General features: G+C 52.8%; 3 protein-coding genes across 3 annotated transcripts; 1 reads left to right on the top strand and 2 right to left on the bottom strand.

Moving 5' to 3' along the window:
- Positions 1 to 4,697: 4,697 nt before the first annotated feature.
- On the bottom strand, positions 4,698 to 10,957 carry PIN1 (peptidylprolyl cis/trans isomerase, NIMA-interacting 1). Its single transcript, XM_038771300.1, is given in 5 exon segments — positions 4,698 to 5,447; positions 6,388 to 6,498; positions 10,276 to 10,429; positions 10,431 to 10,486; positions 10,900 to 10,957. Coding segments are annotated over 5 exon segments (489 nt in total). The 3' UTR covers positions 4,698 to 5,337.
- A 2,377-nt stretch (positions 10,958 to 13,334) lies between these two features.
- Positions 13,335 to 15,156, bottom strand: UBL5 (ubiquitin like 5). The gene is made up of 4 exons (XM_038771061.1): positions 14,910 to 15,156; positions 14,706 to 14,789; positions 14,551 to 14,588; positions 13,335 to 13,456 (listed from the first exon to the last, which is right to left on the bottom strand). The coding sequence occupies exons 1-4, from the start codon at positions 14,963 to 14,965 to the stop codon at positions 13,413 to 13,415; spliced, it is 222 nt and encodes a 73-aa protein (XP_038626989.1). The 5' UTR covers positions 14,966 to 15,156; the 3' UTR covers positions 13,335 to 13,412.
- Positions 15,156 to 16,945, top strand: FBXL12 (F-box and leucine rich repeat protein 12). Its single transcript, XM_038771060.1, is given in 4 exon segments — positions 15,156 to 15,276; positions 16,077 to 16,149; positions 16,238 to 16,669; positions 16,671 to 16,945. Coding segments are annotated over 4 exon segments (792 nt in total). The 5' UTR covers positions 15,156 to 15,184; the 3' UTR covers positions 16,866 to 16,945.
- The last annotated feature ends 5,104 nt before the right edge of the window (positions 16,946 to 22,049 follow it).

Raw genomic sequence — 22,049 nt, 5'->3', positions numbered from 1 at the left:
AAGTTGGAGGTCAGAGATATGGAGAGACAGACTGAAAGAGAAATACCTAATCCCAGAGAGACAGAGAAACAGATAAAAACAGAGACACGACCCAGAGAAATAGAGACCTTGAGAGATGGAGGCAGAGACACCAAGACCCAGGCAGTCCTTAGAGAAACTGAGAGCCAGAGATAGATGGGAATTGAGACACATGGCCAAGAGTAGGATCAAAAAAGAGACAGAGGTCAGTCACAGAGACACAGACGGATGGAAAGAGAGACACCAAGACCCAAAGAGCTAGAGACAGAACCAAAAGGCACAGAAGGACATACAGGGAACAGAGACATTAGGCACAGAGAGAAAGAGATGCAGAGAAAGAGAGATGTGAAGAAACACCCAGAGGGATACAGACATGAGGTCCAGACAGAATGAGAGGCAGAGGCTAGAGACAGAGTGAGATTGAGGGGTTAGAGACACACAAATGGGAATGGCGGCACTGATGCTCAGAGAAAGGAGTAGAAAGAGGTGGGGGGCAGAAGTCACAGTGACAGAGATACGGAGTAGAATGACAAAATCAGAGACACAGATAGGAGAGGAGACACAAAGGTCCTGATAATGACGAGAGATAGAAGTCAGCAGAGACATTGAAAGGGAACAGAGACTTAAAAGCCCAGAGAGAGGGAGTGAGAGCAAGACAGTGAAGTCAGAGAGACACTAACAGACAGAACACAGACACCCAGAGAGAGGCAGAACTGAGACTGGAAGAAGAGGGTGAAGGTCGGAAGACAAGGAGAAACGGACACAGATGGGAATGGAGACACCGAGGCCAAGAGAGTGGGGTTGGGGGAAGAAGGGAGAAGGGGGAGAGAGAGTGAGACAGAGAGGGGGGGAAAGAGAAGTGAAAAATTCACACAAATAGAAACACAGGTGGGAAAGGAGAAATTGAGACCCTCATAGGATGAGAGAGAAAGGTTAGAGAGATGCTGAGACACAAGGCCAAGAGCAAGAGACAGAACTCAGAGAAGAATGGACAGTCCCAGGGAAAGGAGGCAAATGCAAAAGGCGATGGCGACACTGAGTGATGGACAGAGACGGATTGTAGCTATCGGGTTGGACTAGATCATGATGAACAGGAAAATTGGGAAATGCCATATTGACTCAATTTCCCCATTTTTTGGCATAATTTTCATCACATTAGAACAAGGGTATAGGGTGATACACCCAATAAGGATTAAATTTGGCAATAAGGGGAGGATAAAAAAAGAAAAAAGGAAAGGAAGTGCTACGTGCTGCATACAATAGGCATTTAATGAATTAACTCCCCCTCCTCCCCATGCTATCACAGCTTATAATTATGTGGCACATAAAACACTCTTATCCCCCCCCCCCCCAAAGATCAGGATGGGGAATTATGTGGCGGAAGCAACTATGCAAGTAAATACAGTATATGATTTAAATTGTAGTCCTGTAGAGTTGAAGCAAACCCTTTCACTAAGCACTCAAATATTATTGATTAAATGACCTGAGAAAAGACCATTTTCTTATCTACCCATCTCTGAGGGGCACTCACCAAAATAATATCACCTGATGCTCAGCCAATTAAAAGGGAGGAACTGGCTGGCCTGAGGCAAAAAACAGGAACCCAGCATTGTGGCTGGAGAAGATGTGTACTCATAAATGGTTAAACAGCTAAGGGAATTTTAGCAGTACTTTGGGGAATTAAGAACAAGACTAGGGAAAAATCTGTTTTAATCCACTATTCGCTTTTAGATTCTGATTACCATTCCATTCTTGGGACTTCTATACTTAAGGCTAAATGCTCTTTAAGATTCTATCTTCACATCTTTTTAAAGTAGTACCTACTTGCTTATCTCTTTCACCTAGAAAGAGGGTGTTTATGAATGTTTCCACCCCCTCCTCCTCATCCAAACTTCTGTGTTGTACTTCCTCAGCTTCGCACAATACCAGTAGGCAGTCAATAAATGCTATTATTACTCTCAATGTCCGCCGTCTTCAGACATTCATCATATCCCAACCAAACCACTCAGCTTCCTTACTGAACCCCTCTAGTTCAGAGTTCACTCTACTGTCTGAGTTTTTCTGAAACGTTCTGAACACATCTCCCCACTCCTCAAAACCCTTCACTGGTAGGCCGTTCTTCTCTGCCCCAAATAGAAACTCCTGACTTCTGGCTTTAAGGCACTCAAATCATCTCTCTTCTCTCACTAAACCTCATTTTGCAAGTTTTGTTCCTCAAGCTAAGCTACTCCCCATGCCTTTCTTTTCTCTCCCTGCCAGTGACTCCTTGCACATTCGCTTCTTCCAGCCTGGAATGCCTTCCTCCTTCAAATCTACCAAACTACAGCCCTCCCTGCCTCCAAAGCCCTTCTGAAATTCCACCTTCTCTAGGACGCCTCCAATCCATTTTTCTTCTCAAGTCAGATCCTCCCACTTGTCACTTATGTACGGAAGTGCTATGGGGTGGCTGTGACTGCACATCAGTTTTCATACTTTATTTACCCACACATCCATCTTACCATTTTCTTCTTCCTCTGATCTTAAATATTTGTCTCACTCACTTGCAAGCTCTTTGAGGGCAGGGGTCACATCTTCTCATACTTCCCCAAATATTTAGCACTTATCAAGCACTATTCTATTGATCAATCGTCTGTAGGCTCATCGTAGGCAGGGAATGTTTACCAACTGTTATACTGTACTCTTCCAAGCGCTTAATACAGTGCTCTGCACATAGTCAGCACCCAATAAATGATTGATCAACTGATAACCGTGAGGGCTCACACCATCATTTGGAGATGAGCATTAACCTGCAGGCATTTCCTCCCTACCTCAGATGCCAGCAATGAGTGCAGGACTGGTTAACTAAACCAGTGTCTCATGCCTTTCAGGAAGATCCCGAAGAGTGGCACCAGTTTCTCTGGGCAAACTGATTAGGACCATTTCTGATAGCATGGTGTACTTGGAACCCTAAAATCGCTTTGGTCTTGGATGGTTCTGGTCAAGACTGACTTTGCCACCAATAGCAGTATGGCACAGGAGAAGTGAAGCAGTTAGAGCCGGGAAGCTGAAGAAAACATCTCAGCTATATAATAATAATCATCATAATGGTATTTGTTAAGCACTTACTATGCGCAAGGTGCTGTACTAAGCGATGGGGTGGATGCAAGCAAATTGGGTTGGACACAGTACCTGTCCCACGCGGGGCTCAGTCTCAATCCCCATTTTACAGATGAGGGAACTGAGACCCAGAGAAGTCAAGTGATGTGCCCAAGGTCACACAGCAGATGTGGCGGAGTCAGGATTAGAACCCACGGCCTTCCAACTCCCAGGCCCGTGCTCTATCCCCTCTGCCATGCTGCTTTTCTACATCCCAAATGACTCCACGTAGAGGGAGTGGAAGGGTCCCCACCCTAGCTGTCCCTCCCCTTTCGGTACAAAACCCAAGGGGCCATTCTCCAAAAGTGGCCAGAATGCCAGAGACTCCAAGGCATAGGGATCTGGATAGAGCCCAGAGATGAAGATTGGGAGAGGAACAGCCTCTTCTCCACCCAGCTGCCCACCACATGCACCAAAGAGGCAAGTGCATGAATTGATCCTGGGCAGAATCCCCAAACGGGGAGCTCTCTGGTTGCAACGAGCTGCTTGTACTTCCTGCTGGAGCCTGGCTGGGAGCTAGGGTGGGGCTGGCTTAGGGAACATGAAAAGCAAGTAGTCTGGGGGCCAGGGGCCCGAAACCTCACGATTTGTCTGAGCCACGTAGAAGCAAGGGGAAGGTCCAAGTGACTTTGGGAGCACCAAGTCCCCATTTGAAGTCTGAAGCCCTTTTTCAGCTGTAAGGGGCAGGGCTCCCAGAAAAGTGGGGTCCTGGATGATACCAGTGGGGGCAGGACAGTTAAGCAGCGGGTGTCCAATTTCCATTCCCACTCCCCCGCTTTCTCTGGTCGTCACCCCATCCTCAAAGAAACTGGCTCACAGCAGCCTGAGGTTTCACTGGGGGCCAAGCAGCTCCAATGGTCCATGTCTGAGCATCCATCAAATTGAGCCCGTGGCTGACTGTTCTTGTGTCAGGCCCATATCCACGGTTTCCCACCTGCACCTGAATCTAGTAGGCAACTCTTGGGTCGGGGGTGGGAGGGCGGGCAGTTCCATCTCCCTCGCTGCATCTCGGGTCCCGGTTCCAGGTCCAAGACCAACGTCTAGCTAACTGTTGGGGAGGATTGTTGTTCCTCTCTTCCCCTTTCCCCTCCAATACCCAATTAAATGCTGCTCCCAAATCACAAATGGACAGATGTGGGGGTGGGTGAGAAAGGGGAAAGAGGTGGGGAGAATCCTTTTGGAGCCTGCCCCACTCACCAACAGAGAATGAAGCAGGGAAGAAGGGGGAGGGTTACCAGACTCCCTGGCGATCCAAATCCCTCCCAAACCAATGACCCTCTCTGTAGTATCATGAGGGAGCCTCCGCTTCTCCATCCTGGCTGGGGAGGATTCAAAGCTCGGGGCCACGGATACTTGCTGGCATTTCTGCTTGCTTCGGTCAGCACCCCCAAAACCAGAATTGCAGGGAGAGGTATTGAAGCCACAGCCTCTTCCGATCTTTTACTGGCCTGAACATATTATCACACCCCACGCTGACTCCACGCACAAGTTCTAGAACCACAACACCCTGACCCCCAAGAGATATGCACACATGAACACAAAAGCAGAGGGTCCCAAATTTAATTGGGGACAGGGGCTGCAGCTGACACAGCCTAGAACTATACATTTATCTGCATCGGGGAACTGAAGCAGAGGGCCTAGATGTTTCTGGGATGAAACCAAGAGTTAGAGTGGCCCTGACTAAGGGGATTCTGCATCTCCACCGCGGCCAGGGGAAGAGGGGTGGGGGAGGAGAACCACAGCTGGGCAGTGAGGGGGTTGCAGTCCCCCTCTTCTCTCCCACCAGAAATCTGACCCTTGATATATCCTCTGTGTCACCTGCAGAGGGATCAGCTGGGGTTATGTAGCAGCCAGTTTTGTGTGGGTGTGGGTGTGTGTGTGGGTGGGGTGGGGGGGGGTGTTGAAGATCCCCTGCCAGCCTCCCCTAACCCTTCCCCCTTCAGGACAATAAATACTCTGTAAGGAGGGGAGGGATAGGTGGGTGATGGCCAGCTGAATCACAATTCCACTTTCCACCCCTCAATGGAAGAATCAGCAACCCCCACAAGAATCTGGAAAAATGGGCCAAGCTGGCCGCAAGGAAAAGGGTCAGTGCTGAGCTGCGGCCAGACAGCCTGGAGTATAGAGGATAAAGAAGATTGGGGGTGGGGGCGGGAGGGGGGGGAGGAGAAACACCCGACCCAACTACTCTGTGCGGAGGATGATGTGGATTCCCGAATCTGTGAAAACCGGGCCACTCATTTCTCCCGTCCTCAGCGCAAATGAAGCGTCTTCAAATGGCTTCTGCATTTGACCTGGATGGGGATGGGAGAAGAGTTAATGGGTCAGTTGGAGCATTGTCACCAACCCCCCCGCCCCCAACCACCCAATCATGCCCCTTCAGCCTCTCAACCCCTGAGAGGGTGCTATCTCCCAGCTTGCTAGGTGTAGTGTGTGTGTGTGTGTGGGGGGGGGGGGGTGTCACAGAGATATTCCCCTCCTCCCCAGGTTCCCACCTACCAGGTGGCTCAGTCCAGATGGTAGGGAATCTGCTTGCCTTCAACCCTCCCCCAATTAATGGCTCACAGGTCCAAAAGCTACTTATTTCCCTCTTACACCATGCAGGGCAGGGAGGCTCCATTTCCCCGATCCACTGTGATCCAACCTCTCCAAGAATGTTGAGACGGTCTGAGACACAGCCCAGGTGAAGGCCACTACCTCTTCCATGGGGGGGGGGGGCAGCCCAGAGCAATAATCCTTCTCCCCCGCCCACCAGGGAAGACTGGACCTGTCAGTCAACCCTCCTCTGAGCACACGGTGCTGCCACCTTCTGGCCCCCACAGAAACTGCACATCCCTCAGAGTTTAACTCTCAAGGGATTGGCGCGGGAGAGAAGGTCCTGACCAAGCACCAGGGGAGTTGGTTTCAAAGTTAAGTCTCCCTGTTCCCCTGCCTCCAACCTCTCCTCCACGAATCCAATTCCGGGGGGGCTTGCCCAGATAGTCAGCCGCACCCCCCACCCCCCCCAAATCCACCGACCCTCCCCTAGAACCAGATGACCAGCCCCGCAACCCCAGCATCCCTTCGGGCCCCACAACAGTCCAACTGACCTGAATTCAAGCTCTGAGCGGGGTCACCCCATCCACCCTGCCTGCCCCACCTCCCACGGCTCCCCCTTCTCCACTGGCCCGGACAGACACTCTGAGGCACAGACAGACCCCTAGACACGGGGACAATACATTGCCCTGCACCTACCCCTCCCGAATGCTCCTAGGTCCCCCCGGGCTTTGGCTGAATTGCAGTCACTGAACTGGGAGGCCAGGACCTCAAAATCCTCCTCGCCGGATTTGATCTTCTGGATGTACCCTGCAAACACGGGCTATGGTCAGAAGATTTGGGGGTGGGGTTGCGGGAATCTCAGAGAGGTTCTGGGGTGGAGAGTAGAGACTGGGGTGGGCAGCTGCTCCACCTGACACCACTCGGTCAAGGGAAACCACCCCCTGCCTACTCTGCCTTGGAGGGGCACCCCTGCAGAGAAGGGCCAAGCCCACTCCAGTGTCACGAGAAGGATCGGACCCCTGAAACCACCACTCCATTCCGGCAGGATGTCAGACATCTGCCCCGACTCCCCAGACATCATCTGGATGCAGGAAAGCTTATGAGCGATGCCACCCTGGGTCGGGTCCACGGTCCATCCGACCAGGCCTCTGTCTGGACACTTGGTACCAAGACCTTGGGAGGAATCACGTGACGGTTGCTCTCCCAGACACCCGTCCTCAAGTTCAGGAACGGACTGTCCAGTTAACACACCTAAACTGGTCCTCTAGGGACCCAGTATGGGCCAATGGCTTGAGGGAAGAGCGGAAAGTGAATCCAAGAGCTCCTTCCTGAGCTGTGACTGGTAACGCAGTCGTGACTGGGGGAACGTAGTTTCGAGCGGCACTGTTACTACATCAGTCCCATGGTTCATCCAGCGTAGGACTCTGTGCCAGGTCACTTGAAGGAACCAGGTACTAGTTGCACTCCTGGATATCAAAGCTCAGTTAGAGAGGACCCATCTACCACCCTAATGTGCTCGTCGCCCAAATCCCTAACTTTTCTAGTAGCCCGGCGTGGATCGCTGAACCAGGAATCTACCCAACCCCTCACTCCCCGTTGAATCCGCTGAGGTTCTTGGTTGCGACCCGGACTGTTGGAAGGGATCCCATTTGCTGATCCACCTGCTGGCTGAAGTAATGCATTTGGTTTGAAGCTTAAAGGCGGCCAGGTCAAAACAATGGGTGCCTCCTGAGACTTGGAAGCAACAACCCCATGTTCATCCTGTCCACGCCCTTCTGGATTCTATACATGTATGGACCATGTCCCCTCTCAGCCCGGGGCTTTTCCAAATGCAAAGTCATGACCCTTTAAGCCTAATCTCACACAGAAGCAGCTCCACCCCACTGATCCTCTTGGTTGCCTTTCTCTACAACTTCTCCAGTTCTGTTCTTTCCTTCCTGACACGCGGCAACCCAAACTGCACAAAGTATCCCAGGTGGAGCTGTAGCAGGAAAAGAGATGGGATACGTAAGAGGGAGCCTGCTGGTGCAGAGCCTTTGAAGTCAGTGAAGTTCTGTTTGCTGGAGAGAGAAAGCGATAGCCATTGGCGATTTCTGAGGAGTGGAGCAATGGACTCTGGTGTAGGATCCAGATGGCAGAGGGTAGGATAGTCAGAAGACAGGGAAGGCCCAGAAAGAGGGCAGAGAGAGTCCGGTGAGGAGGCTTGGACCAGTAGAGAGGCTGTAAGGGTGGAGAGAAAGGGGGTAAAATGGAGGAAATGCTGCGGAGGAAAACAGCAGGATTTAGAGAGAGACTCCAATAAGGGCAGGGAAAGGGAGAGGAGACAAAGATGGCAACAAGGCTGGGAGCTTCTGAGACAGGGAGAACGGTGCTGCTGTCAGTCACCAGTGATGGCAAAGTTAGGAGGAGGAGGAAATTTAGGAAGTCAGAAGAAGAGTTTAATTTCTGACATTTTAAAGTGTCAGTGGTTCAGCGAGGTGGAGACATCTCAAATATAGCTGAGATCTAATCGCAGCTTTTGACACTGTGGAAAGGGTGAGCGTGGGGGCAAAATTGGGGGGCAGGGATTTTACGGAGGAAATGAGGAGCAGGAAGGGACAGTCTTCAAGGCGTTAAAAGACCAGAAAGCCACTATTTTGTCTTTTCAGGTGCTGACAGGAAGCTTTCGAGTCTTTTCAGTGGCCTGGGATGAGCAAATCTGGGAATCCTGCTCGAAGAGTTGTGGTGGAGATTGTCCCCTATGGAAAGGGTGCCAGTACTGTGGACCTCTCCCTCCTCTCTGAACATCTAACAGGCCTCAGTTTTTCTGATAGAGCACTAACCTAGTTCACCTCCTACCTGTGACCGCTCCTTCTCAGTTTCATAGACTGGACCCTTTTCACCACTCATCCTCTTACTGTGGGCGACCCCCCCCCCCCCCAAGGCTCTGTTCTAGGTCCTCTATTCTTTTCGCCCTACACTCACTCTCTTGATCAGTATTTATTGAGCGCTTACTGTGCACAGAGCACTGCACTAAGTGCTTGGGAAAGTACAATACAGGAGTTGGCAGGCCCAATCCCTGCCCCCAAGGATCTTAGTCTGATGGGGGAGAGGGACTCACATGGCTTCAGATGTCATCTCATATCTCCACTTGCATCCCCTCTACTTGGATGTTCCTCGCCAGCACCTCAAACTCACTGTCTAAAATGGAACAACTCATCTTCCCCCTAACTTCCATAACTCTGCCAAGAAAAAGGCTGCCACCTCATCAGGGTTATTCTGGACCCCTCGCTTTCTATTCTGACATTCAGTTTACTGCCAAATCCCGCTGGCTCTTCCTGTATCTCCCGGCTCTCCACGCATTACTCTCCAGCTCACCGTCTTTGCTCCTGTCAAGCAAACCTAGCTGTACCTCATTCTCGACTCCCACCTTCGTCCTCTTGCCCACACGGTTCCTCTAATCTACACTCCCTTACTCCTCAAACCCGAGGACAACACTCCTCATATTCAGTGCCCTCCTAAAACCTAAATCCAATAAGCCTGTTCTGATTAGCTGCCCAAAGCCCAAGTCATCCAAACCCACCATCATCTCTAGCATTTATTCCTGCTTGGGCTGCAGGCTCCTTGAGGGTAGGGATCATGACTTTCAACTCTACTGTACTCTTTCAACTATTCAGTACAGTTCTCTGCCCCAAGTGAGTGCTCAATGAATATTCATTGAGCACTCTCAATGAAAATACTGCGTTATTTATATCTAACCTGAACACTTTTGTGCAAAAGGTACTCGACTGCCCATTTGCTGATTCTTTGCAAATATTTTTTATGTCTGTCTTGCCCTCTAGACCGTAAGCTCTGTGGGGGCAGGGAGCATGTCGCTTCTCTGTTTTCTACCTCCCAAGGGCTTAGTGCCATGCCCTCGGTGAGCAAAAAAATAAATGCTATTATTACAACTACATGGTAGTCGAGGGAACCTACAGTTGTGAAGATGATCCTCTGAAGCAGAACCGGCAATACGGTTCCTCTGGGCCCCCACCCCAAACCCCAATAAGAGGTCACTGTTTATCGTTGTAGTGCTTTGCACATAGTAAGACTTAACAAATACCATTATTATTATTACTTCCCCAAGGGCTTAGTACAGGAGAAAAATTGTGGCTTAGTGGAAAGAGCACGGGTTTGGGAGTCGGAGGACGTGGGTTCAAATCCCGGCTCCGCCACTTGTCAGCTGTGTGACTCTGGGCTTCTCTGGGCCTCAGTTACCTCATCTGTAAAATGGGGATTAAGACTGTGAGCCCTATGTGTTAAAACCTGATTACCTCGCATCTACCCCAGCGCTTGGAACAGAGTTTGGCACATAGTAAGCGCTTAAATACCGGCGTTATTATCATCATCATCACAGGGCTCTGCACGCAGTGAGCACTCAATCAATACGACTGAATGAGCGAACGGATGGGGGGTGGGGGGGGGGGGACGACAGACCACATCTCTGCCCAGAGTGTGTTCAGGGAGAGGCTCCTGGCCGCCGATCATGCGCTTCTTTGTGTCTCTTGGGGCCCACCGCCCCTCGCCCACCGTGCCCTCCGCTGGGGAGGGAAAGTAGCCACTTGCCGTTGATGAGCTCCAGAGCCTCGTCCTTGCTCCGGGTGATCTTCTCCTGCCGCCAGGAGCTGGGCCGCCGGGACTGGTTGTGTTTGACCAGCAAGTGCGAGCACCGAACCTTGGCCGGCTCCTGCCCATTCCGACCACCGGCATTGCCCCCCCCCACTCGGACGCTCCCACTGGCTGGCATTGGTGATGTGGTTGAAGTAGTAGACGCGGCCTGCCATGGTGGGGAAGCGGGGGGGGGGGGTGTTAAAGTGGAGGGTAAAGCCCTGAGCGACCAGGTGCGGGGAGCGAGTCGGTCGGTCAGTCAGTCGGGGCCCGGGTGGGGGTGAGGGGGCTGCTAAGCTGGGAGGTGGAAATGGAGGAAAGGGCGCTAGGACGGGGCTCAGTCCCTCCCTTGTGCCTGCTTCCCCCGGGAGGGCCTGGGTGGCCCCGGCGAGGCGGGCGAGGGGGCCGGGAAGAGCCAGCGGCCTGGACCACGATGCGATGCGGGGCAGGCACGACTGGCCGAGGGGGAAAGAAGAGGGAACGGGAGGAGAAGAAGGGAGGAGAAGAAGGGAGAAGAGAGGAGGGGGCGGGGCGCCCCCGCCTGCCGGCCCCCCTCCCCGACCCCCGCCATTTAAGCAGCACCTGAGCTGCGACTCATCCGCTTCTCCCAGCCCGAAGGGAGTTTCTCCTCATCCGCCATCTTCCCTCCTGCCGCAGAAAGCGGCGCGGCGCGACGCGGCCGGCCCCGCCCCTCCCCGCCTCAGCCCCGGCCGCTCATTGGCTCCCCGCTGCCCGCACCGGGCTCCCGCGCTCTCCGAGAGGCGCCACCTGCCGGCCACCGTCCTCCTCCGCTGATTGGCGGAGAGAGGGCCGGGCCCCGCCCCCGGAAGGACCCCATTGGCGGGCGGAGCCCCGCCGCGAGCCCGCCCGGCCAAGCCGGCTCGCCCCCCAACTTGCCCGCAGGGCCTGGAAGCGGCATTGACCGGCCCGTGGAAGGGGTGACCATGCCCCCCCCACCCGACTGGGTTTTCCTGCCACGGTAGCCAACGTGTCCAGAACCGAATTCTCCTTCTGCCCTCACAGATTCATTCATTCAGTCGTGTTTATTGCAAGCTTACTGCGTGCAGAGCACTGTACTAAGCGCTTGGAAACTACAATTCGGCAACAGAGACAGTCCCTACCCAACAACGGGCTCACAGTCTAGAAGGGGGTGACGGACCACAAAACAATTAGACGGGTGTCAATACCATCAAAATAGATGGACATTGATATATCCACATCATTAATAGTTATAAATATGTACAGATATACACAAAGCTGTGGGGAGGGGAAGGGGGTAGGGCAGAGGTTAAGGGAGGGGGCTCAGTCTGCGAAGGCCTCCTGGAGGAGATGAGCTCTCAGTAGCGCTTTGAAGTTGCCACCACCACCATGGCCCCCACCCCGATCCCAAAGGCCTGCGACCAACCTTTTCAACTGCCAAATTATCTGTTGGGAAATCCTGTCAGTTTTCCCCTACAACGTTTCCCAGTTCTGCCCTTTCAAATCTGCCATCCCATCCTCACAGCACTTCTAAAACCCCGTTTCCTCCAGGAGGCTTCCCCAATTTATTCTTCTTCTCCCACGGTCATATCCTCCCTACTATCATCTTATCACTTTTACAACATCTTAGTGCACTTTTGTATATGTCGATTCCCATAGTCTCCTGTTAGGTTGGAAGCTCATTTAAAGGGCAGGGATCATATTATTTCCTGCCCATAATAGGTGTTCAAAAAACACTTTTGATTGATCAGCCCCTTCCCTCAGTAATCTCATCCTCTCCAATGATTCTTTCCCCGAGTTGTCCCTTTCACCCACTCTCCGTGTATGTGGTGGGGTATATGCAAGGGAGGAGCCAGAAGCCTGAAGGAGATGGGGGGGTGGGGGGGGGACAGTTTCCAGGACTGAAGAGGGCTGGTGGGAGGCTGATCATTTCCATTTTGTCATGAAAGTAGTCAACCTGCAGGATCCACTAGGCTACCTCCACTCTTGACTTTGCACCAACTGTGTGCTGCAAAGGCGCCAAAGACTCATCTGCTAGTGATTTTCTGCAAATGATTACGTTGTTATTGTTTCTGGTTAACTGTTCCTCAATTCCCTCATCTGTAAAAAAATGGGGATTAAGAGTGAGCCCAATGTGGGACAGGGACTGTGTCCAACCTCATTAACTTGTATCTACCCCAGCGCTTAGAACAGAGCTTGGCACACAGTAAGCACTTAACAAGTATTATAATTATTATTAGTAAGCGCTCAATAAATATCATTAACATTGTTATGCAACTGCAAGGTACGATTGCTATGCCGACGGCATATAAAATAACTGGATCAATCCCTTCTGAGCTGGCGGTGGAGGAGAGCGGGGCATAAATAAGGCTAGATCTCATCCCAACCACAAGGCCCAACTCTTCCCTGGGGCCTGCTTACCGGGAGGGAGATCGCCCAACCCCCTAATCATCTAAGCTCCCGTTTGCACCCTGATTCAGAGCAGCAGGTGAGGGTGCAAAAACAGTAAAGGCCTCCCCGGCCAGTGGTGCCCCCCAACACTTGATGGGCACTTATCACAGATGGGTTTCAGTAAAGTTTATTTGCCAGCCAGCGAGCCTCGAGGTTCGGAAAATGCCGGCTTGCCATATAAAACATCTCCTCGAAGAGGTTGCATGGAGCGCCAGAGCAGCAGGGAGCCGAGAAGAGAGGCCTCCAGCCTCTGGCATCCCACTTTTTATACAACATCCCCTTATCAAAGGAACACTCAGCATCTTCTACATTTGGCCATTGTGGCCTCAACCCTTCCTCCTGCGGGCTGGGTCAAGATGAGTTCTGTTTTTCACACCCTGTATCTATGCTCCTGGAGAGGCCAGTCCTGGGCCTACCATCAGGCCAGCGTCTTGAGGGGAAGAGTTTTCTACCCTGCAGCAGGGTCGAGATGACTGAATCATCAGCTCCCAGGATTCTGAGCTGGCCTGTACCACAGCAATGCACACAACCTCTAAAAAGGACCTCACGCCTCATCTAAGAACAGAGCAGCACACGACAAAGCCTTTGAGACATTCTTCCCTTTATTAGCCCAACAAAGATTGGCGGGGGGGGGGACGGAGAACAGGGGGACATTGGAAATGGCCCTACTGATAATACAGCTCTAAATTCATGCCATCATGTATTTCATCTGGAGGCAAAGTCAAGGAAACAATCCTGCACGTTTGTCAGCTGGGGTGGTGATGAGTTACGGGGTGCTAAGAACTTGGGACCAATACCCCGGGGGGGCAAGGGGTTTTGGCCTTAAGACTACCATCAGGGCGGGCATTGCTGGATCACTGGTGTAATACCCCTTGGGGGAACCCCAGGATGAAGTGCCTCCCTTCATTCATTCACTCATAATTGCGAGAGAACAACAACTGACACATGCCTGCCCAAAATGAACTCACAGTCTAGAGGGGGAAGAGACAGATAACAATACAAATAGATAAAATTACAGATATGTATATAAGTGCTGTGGGGCTGGGAGGAAGAGCCAAGGGAGCAAGTCAGGGCGATGCAGAAGGGAGTGGGAGATGAGGAAAAGTGGGGTTTGGTTTGAGAAGGCCTCTTGGAGGAGTCATGCCTTCAATAAGCCTTGTTCGATTGATACCCTAATAATACCTGTGGTATTTAACAAGCACTTGCTCTGTGGCAAGCACTGTATTAAACGCTGGGATAGGCATAGCTATGCCAATCCCACAGGGGGTTCACAGTTTAAGAAGGAGGGAAAGCAGGTATCTAATTCCCATTTTACAGATGAGGAAATGGAGGCCCAGAGAAGTTGAGTGACTTGCCCAAGGTCATTGAGAAGTTCATCACGGGGCACTCCGTATGACCGTTTACCCTACAGGACCCATTACCTGTGACCAGTCCACGAATGACAGCCCAGAGACACGAAGATTAGAGGGAGGAGAGGAGCGTTCGCAAAGACAGAGATGAAATAATAATAATAATAGTGATGGCATTTATTAAGCGCTTACTATGTGCAACGCACTGTTCTAAGCGCTGGGGAGGTTACAAGGTGATCAGGTTCTCCCACGTGGGGCTCACAGTCTTAATCCCCACTTTACAGATGAGGTAACTGAAGCACGGAGAAGTTAAGTGACTTGCCCAAAGTCACACAACTGACAAGTGGTGGAGCCGGGATTTGAACCCATGACCTCTGACTCCAAAGCCCGGGCCCTTGCCACTGAGCCACACTGCTTCTCTAATGCAACGAGGTCGGACAGTCTCAAAGGATACAATCTCCCAGAGAAACGTGATTCTTAAAGATAGTATACCTGCAGGAGACAGAAGAGGGGGACCGCTTAAGGAGGGGGCTGGGGTCCCTGACCGTCCCCCGTTTTCGCCGTCCACGTCCTCGGGGGGCGGGGGAAAAGGCCGGCCCCCCCACTCACCATTTCTTGAGGACGATCTTGTCGGAGCGGGTGCCAGTCTGGGCCGCAATCAGCTTCTTCAGGTCGCCGACTGTGTCGTCCGTACTGGGCGGCCGCAGCGTTAAGGAAAGCGAGGGCCTCGCTTCGTCCCCCCCACCCCCACCCCTACAACTGGGGCCAACCAACCAACCCTCCCACGGCGAAGACCCCTCTCCCGGGGGATACTTGCACTTCACTCGGACCTTCTTGCCCAGCCTATCGTTGCAGACGACCTCGATCATGGCGCCCGCCGCGGACCGAAAGGGAGAGGGGGACGATGAGGGAGGAGGAAAGAGACGCTCCCCGGCCCCACCAGCAGCTCCTCAGCCCTCAGAGCAAAGTGAGCTGTGTGAGGGAAACCGGAAGTGGGCGGGCACTAGAGCGGGGCGGGGCCCGGAAGTGGGCGGGGCGCCCGAGCGGGCGGGACCGGAAGTGATGAGCCAGCGTCTCCTCAGGGAACAATGGCCGAGGCTGAGGCCGACCGGCTGCCGGACTGGCTCCTGGTGGAGATCTTGTCCTTCCTGCCCCTCGGGGACCGGGTTCGGAGTGCTAGGTGCGACCGCGGCAGGACGCGGCCGGGAGGCTAGGCCGCTCCTGCCTTCCCCTCCCCCGCCCCGGGGCCGCTCCCGCCCTGAGTGGGTCCGAGTTGCTCTTGGTTTCGCCCAACGATGAACCGGATCCCTTCCCACCCGGCCCCGGCCTCTTCCGAAACGGTTCGGACGTGAACCGCGCCCCAGCGGGTGGCCCGCCTATGGGGCTGACTCGATCGCCAAGCTTGCCCATCCGCCAAGCTCGCTCTCTCCCTCCCTTCAAGGCCCTGCTGAGAGCTCACCTCCTCCAGGAGGCCTTCCCAGACTGAGCCCCTTCCTTCCTCTCCCCCCTCCTCCTTCCCTTCCCCACAGCACCTGTATATATGTTTGTACATATTTATTACTCTATTTATTTTACTTGTACATATCTATCCCATTTATTTTATTTTGTTAGTATGTTTGGTTTTGTTCTCTGTCTCCCCCTTTTAGACTGTGAGCTCACTGTTGGGTAGGGACCGTCTCTATATGTTGCCAATTTGTCCTTCCCAAGCGCTTAGTCCAGTGCTCTGCACATAGTAAGCGCTCAATAAATACGATTGATGATGATGATGATGATCGGGGTTCCACCTGACCCCCGTAGAGGCCGGGAAGGGATAGGAAAGGGATCGGGAGGACGATTGAGCGTGGGGGGCGGGGGGAGGTGTGAGGGCCCATTTTTCCGAAGTCGGAATGAGCACGGGGCCTCCGACCCCCTTACCCTGTCGCTGCTCAGCGTCCGCTCCCCCGGCCCTCCGGAGTGATCCCCCTCTTCACCCTCTTCCAGAGTGTGTAGACGCTGGAGGAGACTCGTCCAGGACAAGACCCTGTGGAAAAATGTCGACCTCACGCCATACCCGGTACACCCACCGCTCAGGTTGGGGGAGGGGGCAGCGGGTGGCCCTCTGCGGCGCCCCTCTCTCACCCTGTGGCCCTTCCTTCCCCCAGGTCAGCCCCAAGGTCCTGTGGATTCTGCTGCGCCGTTATCTGGGCCCGGGCCTGCAGTCGTTAAAGGTGCGGGGATCGTTGCCCCTGACTTCCCGCTCGGGCCCGCTGTCCTCAGCTCTGCTGGTCAGGCTGTCGCACCGCTGCCCCAGGCTGTCCAGCCTCAGCCTGCAGGACCAGGATCTGCGGTCCCTGCCCTTCTCGTGCCTGCCCCGCTCCCTGCGGGTGCTGGAGCTCCAGCGCTGCGAGCTGCCGGCCAACTGGTTCTCCTCCCTGGGGTCCCCGGGGCTCCAGCTGGAGCGCCTCTCGCTGGACCGCGTCCCCTCCTTCTCCAACCGGCAGCTGGAGGCCGTGTGCCAGCTGCCGGGGTTGCGCGTCCTGAAGCTGGTTGGGACGTACCGGATCACGCCCATGGGGGTGCGGGGGGCCCTGGCCGGGGGGTGGGGGAAAGGAGCTGGAGGCCCTGCAGCTGTGGGAGTGCGCCCTGCCAGCCGAGACCATGAAGAACGCCTGCCAGGTGCTGCCGCGGCTCCAGGTTCTGGAAGTGGATGGCATCGCCATGCAGATGGGGCTGGAGGAGTGCGGGAAAAACGACTACCCGCACCGCCCTGGCCCGTCCGCACCTCCCTGAGCCCCCGACAGGGACAGGGACTGGAGAGACAGGCGGGAGTTAAAGGAGTCAGCGAACCGCCTGGTGCCTTAGAAACACAGCCGTGCTCTCTCTGTGTGCCCCCTCCTACCAGCCCTGGTGGATGCAAGGGGATCTTTCTCTCCAGTGCAAACCAAACCATTACCCCAAACATGTCCCACGATGTGGACCCTCCCACACACCAGATCCTTACCCTCTCTGGATCTCATCTACCCAGTCTCTATCCCTTTCTGCAGTTTACAGTGACCAGGGCTCTGCCTTCTAGGCAGCTGTCTGTCTACCAGTCTGTGTTTGACCAATAAAGGTGCCTATGTGTTCACTCTCGGCTTTGTTATTTTCGAGGGGAATCCCCCTCAGAATAACCACCTTCCCGGACCTGGTGCTTCCACGCCAGAGTACGTTAGGCAGGAGACCGGAAGGCCCTCGAGGGCAGGGATGGGGATGCCTTGGATCCCTGCTTGTTCTCATCCGTCATCACACTGACGGCCCTGCGGTCCACAGACGCCCCCCACCTCCCCAAAACTGGCAGAGGACAGTTTTGCAGCTTTGGGGGCTTCACTAGCCAAAGAAGGGAGAGGCCCACCTCAGCTTTACTCTGTGGCAATCTGGCCGGGCCTCTGACATTCGGCCTCGCCTTGTACTGTTGCCTTTAAAACAGATGAACGGTAAGGTAGTAATACTAATTACGATATTTGTTGAGCGCTTACTATGTGCCAGGCACCGTCCTGGGTGCACACCAGCAAATCGGGTTGTCAGAAGTAGACAGCCTTTGGCCTTCAGGGGTCAGAGTTTAAAAATGTGAGTGGGGAGAGGGGACTGGTGACAGACATATAAAGGAGGGATGAAACAAATGCTGACAACATAAAAGTAACAAAATAAAAGCAGAAATCAGTAGAAGCCCAGCCACGCGGGAAGGACCCCGCCACTCCAGGATCCCGGGGCTCTGCTAGACCCCTGCTCCAGCCGGGAAAGGACCTGGCCACCACGGCAGCAGCTGTGACACTTCCGTGACTGTCGGTCTGAGCTGTGAGGAGCCCAAAACCCTGCAACTCTTTGTTGCCGTTTGCTTTGCTTTTCTATTTTTGTTTACCTCTCCTTATGTGTTTCACCAACCCAGCCTCATCCATGTATTTCTTTCCCAGCGTTTAGTACAATGCTTAATAAATACCATTACTCCTACTAGCAGTAGGGTACTTCGACTAGAGATGCAGAATTTGCAGCTCAGGGCCCACAGGCACGACAGTGGCTACGCTGACCGCTCCAGCGGCAGCCGCCAACGCCTTCCCGAGGTTCTGTGGAGACGGCGCCAGGCTGCAGCTGCTTTTCTCCCTCCTGCCAGGGCGGTGCAAAGCAGGTCAGGATGGACACGGAACATGACCAAGGGGCAGACTCAGTTTCCGCCTAAGCACTCAATCACCCAGCCCCCTCCAACCCCACCTTGCTACTCTCCTACTATAACCCAGCTCACACACTTGGCTCCGCAAACGCAACCAACTCACTTACCGCCGACCTCTAGCCCACATCCTGCCTCTGGCTTGGAACGCCCTCCCCCTTCATATCTGACAATTACTCTTCCCCCTGTTCAAAGTCTTACTGACAGGCCATCTCCAAGAGGGCTTCCCTGACAAGCCCCCATTTCCTCTTCTCCCACTCCCTTCTGTGTCACCGTGACTTGCTGACTTTATTCACCCCGCTGCCCCCAACCCACAACACTTAGATACAGATCCATAGTTTACATTAATGTCGGTCTCCCCCTCTAGGCTGTAAGCTAGTTGAGAGCAGGGACTATGTCTGTTATAGTACTACGTTGTACTCTCCTAAGCGCTTAGAACCGTGCCCTGTACACAATAAGTACTCAGTAAATACGACTGACTGATTGAGAATAAAGTCCTGGTATGGGGAGAGGAGACTGGTTACAGACACATGCAGAAAGATGAAGCAAACCAAGAAGGTGACATAAGCATATGGACAAATACGCAGAATAAAAATCAAACTCAGTAGGGCACGTTGGCTAGAGGAGCAAAGTTCCACCAGGGGAGTGGATTGTACTCTCCCAAGTGCTTACTTAGTACAGTGCTCTGCACATAGTACATAATAAATACCATTAATTGACTGACTGATTGAGTGTAGTGCGGAGGCAGCAGGCTTTCCAGTGGAGACCTGGAGTCTACCTCAGAGAATGGTTCGGAACCAGGGACAGATTTGGGTTCCTGTCAACCCATCGTATTTATTCAGCATCTACTATGACTGCAGCACTGAACTAAGTGCTTGGGAGAGAAGTGAAAGACACGGCCCCTGACCTCAAGAAGTTTACAGTCTGACAGGGGATACCGGAAGACACAAATGCCTTACAAGCCATGGGGGCAAGTGGAAGAACAGAGGTATGCAAGAAGAGGGGCAGGTAGGAATTATAATCTGATTTTTAGATGTGCCAGAAGCAAGGAGAAGGGAATGACAATGCTCTCCTTGCTAAAAAGAATCACGAGTAAATGAATACTTGGAGAACGTAAACTGCTATACTTTAGACATAATGCTAAGGATAGCTGTTGGGATGACAAAACCTAGGGTAGTAGAATAAGTAGGGTTAATCAAGGGATTGAGTTCCTGCCTAACAAAATATATGAAACAACAAAGTTCCTAGGCAGGCCTTGAACCTAAGATACAAATTGTTCCCGAACTCCCCCGTGTTTAGGCCCGCCTGGCCTTGAGAGTTTCCTTCACTTGGAGTGCAATAGGGCAGCCTAAGATTGGAGATCTACACGCACTCCCTTGGTGACCTCATTCGCTCCCACGGCTCCAACTATCATCTCTACGCTGATGACACCCAGATCTACATCTCTGCCCCTGCTCTCTCCCCCTCCCTCCAGGCTCGCATCTCCTCCTGCCTTCAGGACATCTCCATTTGGATGTCTGCTCACCACCTAAAGCTCAACATGTCGAAGACTGAACTCCTTGTCTTCCCTCCCAAACCTTGCCCTCTCCCTGACTTTCCCATCTCTGTTGACGGCACTACCATCCTTCCCGTCTCACAAGCCCGCAAACTTGGTGTCATCCTCGACTCCGCTCTCTCATTCACCCCTCACATCCAAGCCGTGACCAAAACCTGCCGGTCTCAGCTCCACAACATTGCCAAGATCCGCCCTTTCCTCTCCATCCCAACCGCTACCCTGCTCATTCAAGCTCTCATCCTATCCCGTCTGGACTACTGCATCAGCCTTCTCTCTGATCTCCCATCCTCGTGTCTCTCTCCACTTCAATCCATACTTCATGCTGCTGCCCGGATTATCTTTGTCCAGAAACGCTCTGGGCATATCACTCCCCTCCTCAAAAATCTCCAGTGGCTACCAATCAATCTGCGCATCAGGCAGAAACTCCTCACCCTGGGCTTCAAGGCTCTCCATCACCTCGCCCCCTCCTACCTCACCTCCCTTCTCTCCTTCTACAGCCCAGTCCGCACCCTCCGCTCCTCCACCGCTGATCTCCTCACCGTACCTCGCTCTCGCCTGTCCCGCCATCGAACCCCAGCCCACGTCATCCCCCGGGCCTGGAATGCCCTCCCTCTGCCCATCCGCCAAGCTAGCTCTCTTCCTCCCTTCAAGGCCCTGCTGAGAGCTCACCTCCTCCAGGAGGCCTTCCCAGACTGAACCCCTTCCTTCCTCTCCTCCTCGTCCCCCTCTCCATCCCCCCAATCTTACCTCCTTCCCTTCCCCACAGCACCTGTATATATGTATATATGTTTGTACATATTTATTACTCTATTTATTTATTTTATTTGTACATATCTATTCTGTTTATTTTATTTTGTTAGTATGTTTGGTTTTGTTCTCTGTCTCCCCCTTTTAGACTGTGAGCCCACTGTTGGGTAGGGACTGTCTCTATATGTTGCCAATTTGTACTTCCCAAGCGCTTAGTACAGTGCTCTGCACATAGTAAGCGCTCAATAAATACGATTGATGATGATGATGATGAGAGGGTAGAAGAAGGAAATCCGACCCCAGTTACAAGTACCTCTAACTGGATTTGACTTCAGGCTCTTTTCACCTTATAGTGACACAAACTTGCCCCATTCAAAGGGCTATTTATGTTTTTTCTTTAATACTGGACCTTCGTTTCTTTAGCAAACTATTTCTTCTCTCTTTGGGAAGCAGCACGGCGCAGTGGATAGAGCATGGGCCTAGGAGTTAGAAGGTCATGACTTCCAATCCCAGCTCTGCCACTTGTCTGTTGTGTGACCTTGGGCAAGTGACCTCACTTCTCTGGGCCTCAGTTCCCTCATCTGAGATTGAGACTGTGAGCCCCAAGAGGGACAGGGACTGTGTCCAACCTGATTTGCTTGTTATCCACCCCAGCGCTTAGTACAGTACAGCGCATAGTAAGTGCTTAAATACCATAACTATTATTATTATTATTACAAAGCAGGAAAGGCTGTGTGTCCTGCATTCTGGGAATGCCGAGGGGTTGGGATTTGGAGATGCCCCACCGAGCCCAGCTACTGGCCCCAGCGGACAGCATTATCAGTCAATTCATAGTACTTATTGAGTGCTTACTGTGTGCAGAGCACTGTACTAAGCGCTTGGTAGAGTACAGTCCCACAGAGTTGATAGACACAATCTCTGGCCACAATGAGTTTACAATCTAGAGCATTAGCCCAAATAAGGTCCAGGCCTTTTAAGGGGGGCTATAGGTCACAGGATAATGGTGGTATTAAGTGTTTACTATGTGCCAGGCACTGTACTAAGAACTAAGATGGATACAAGCAAATCAGGTCAGACACAGTCGCTGCCCCATGAGGGCCTCACAGAGTCTCCATCCCCACTTTACAGATAAGGTAACTGAGGCACAGAGAAGTGAAGTGACTTCCGCAAGGTCGCAGAGCAGACAAGTGGTGGAATGGTGGTGGTGGCCATTTCCCTGAGGAATCTCGGAGCATTCTAGCTGGGAAATATTCCTTCGGGAAAGTCAAAGGCTGGGGCTTTGAAATTACAATAAATGCCAAGGGTTTGGGGCAAGGAAATTATTGGCTACAGTGGGTGGTAGTAAATCTCAGCACAGCGCAGGTTAGTCCTTTGTGAGAGGGTGGGCTTTAGCTAAAGAATCCCCAGACTGTGTCTCATTCCACTCAGAGTGACAGAGTAAAGGCTAGTCAATCAATCAATCAATCAATCG

This window comes from Tachyglossus aculeatus, chromosome X2 (genome assembly GCF_015852505.1).
Source record: "Tachyglossus aculeatus isolate mTacAcu1 chromosome X2, mTacAcu1.pri, whole genome shotgun sequence".
Classification (NCBI taxonomy): Eukaryota; Metazoa; Chordata; class Mammalia; order Monotremata; family Tachyglossidae; genus Tachyglossus; species Tachyglossus aculeatus.
Note: the sequence above shows the minus strand (reverse complement) of the source record. Positions and strands in the feature narration are given on the sequence as shown.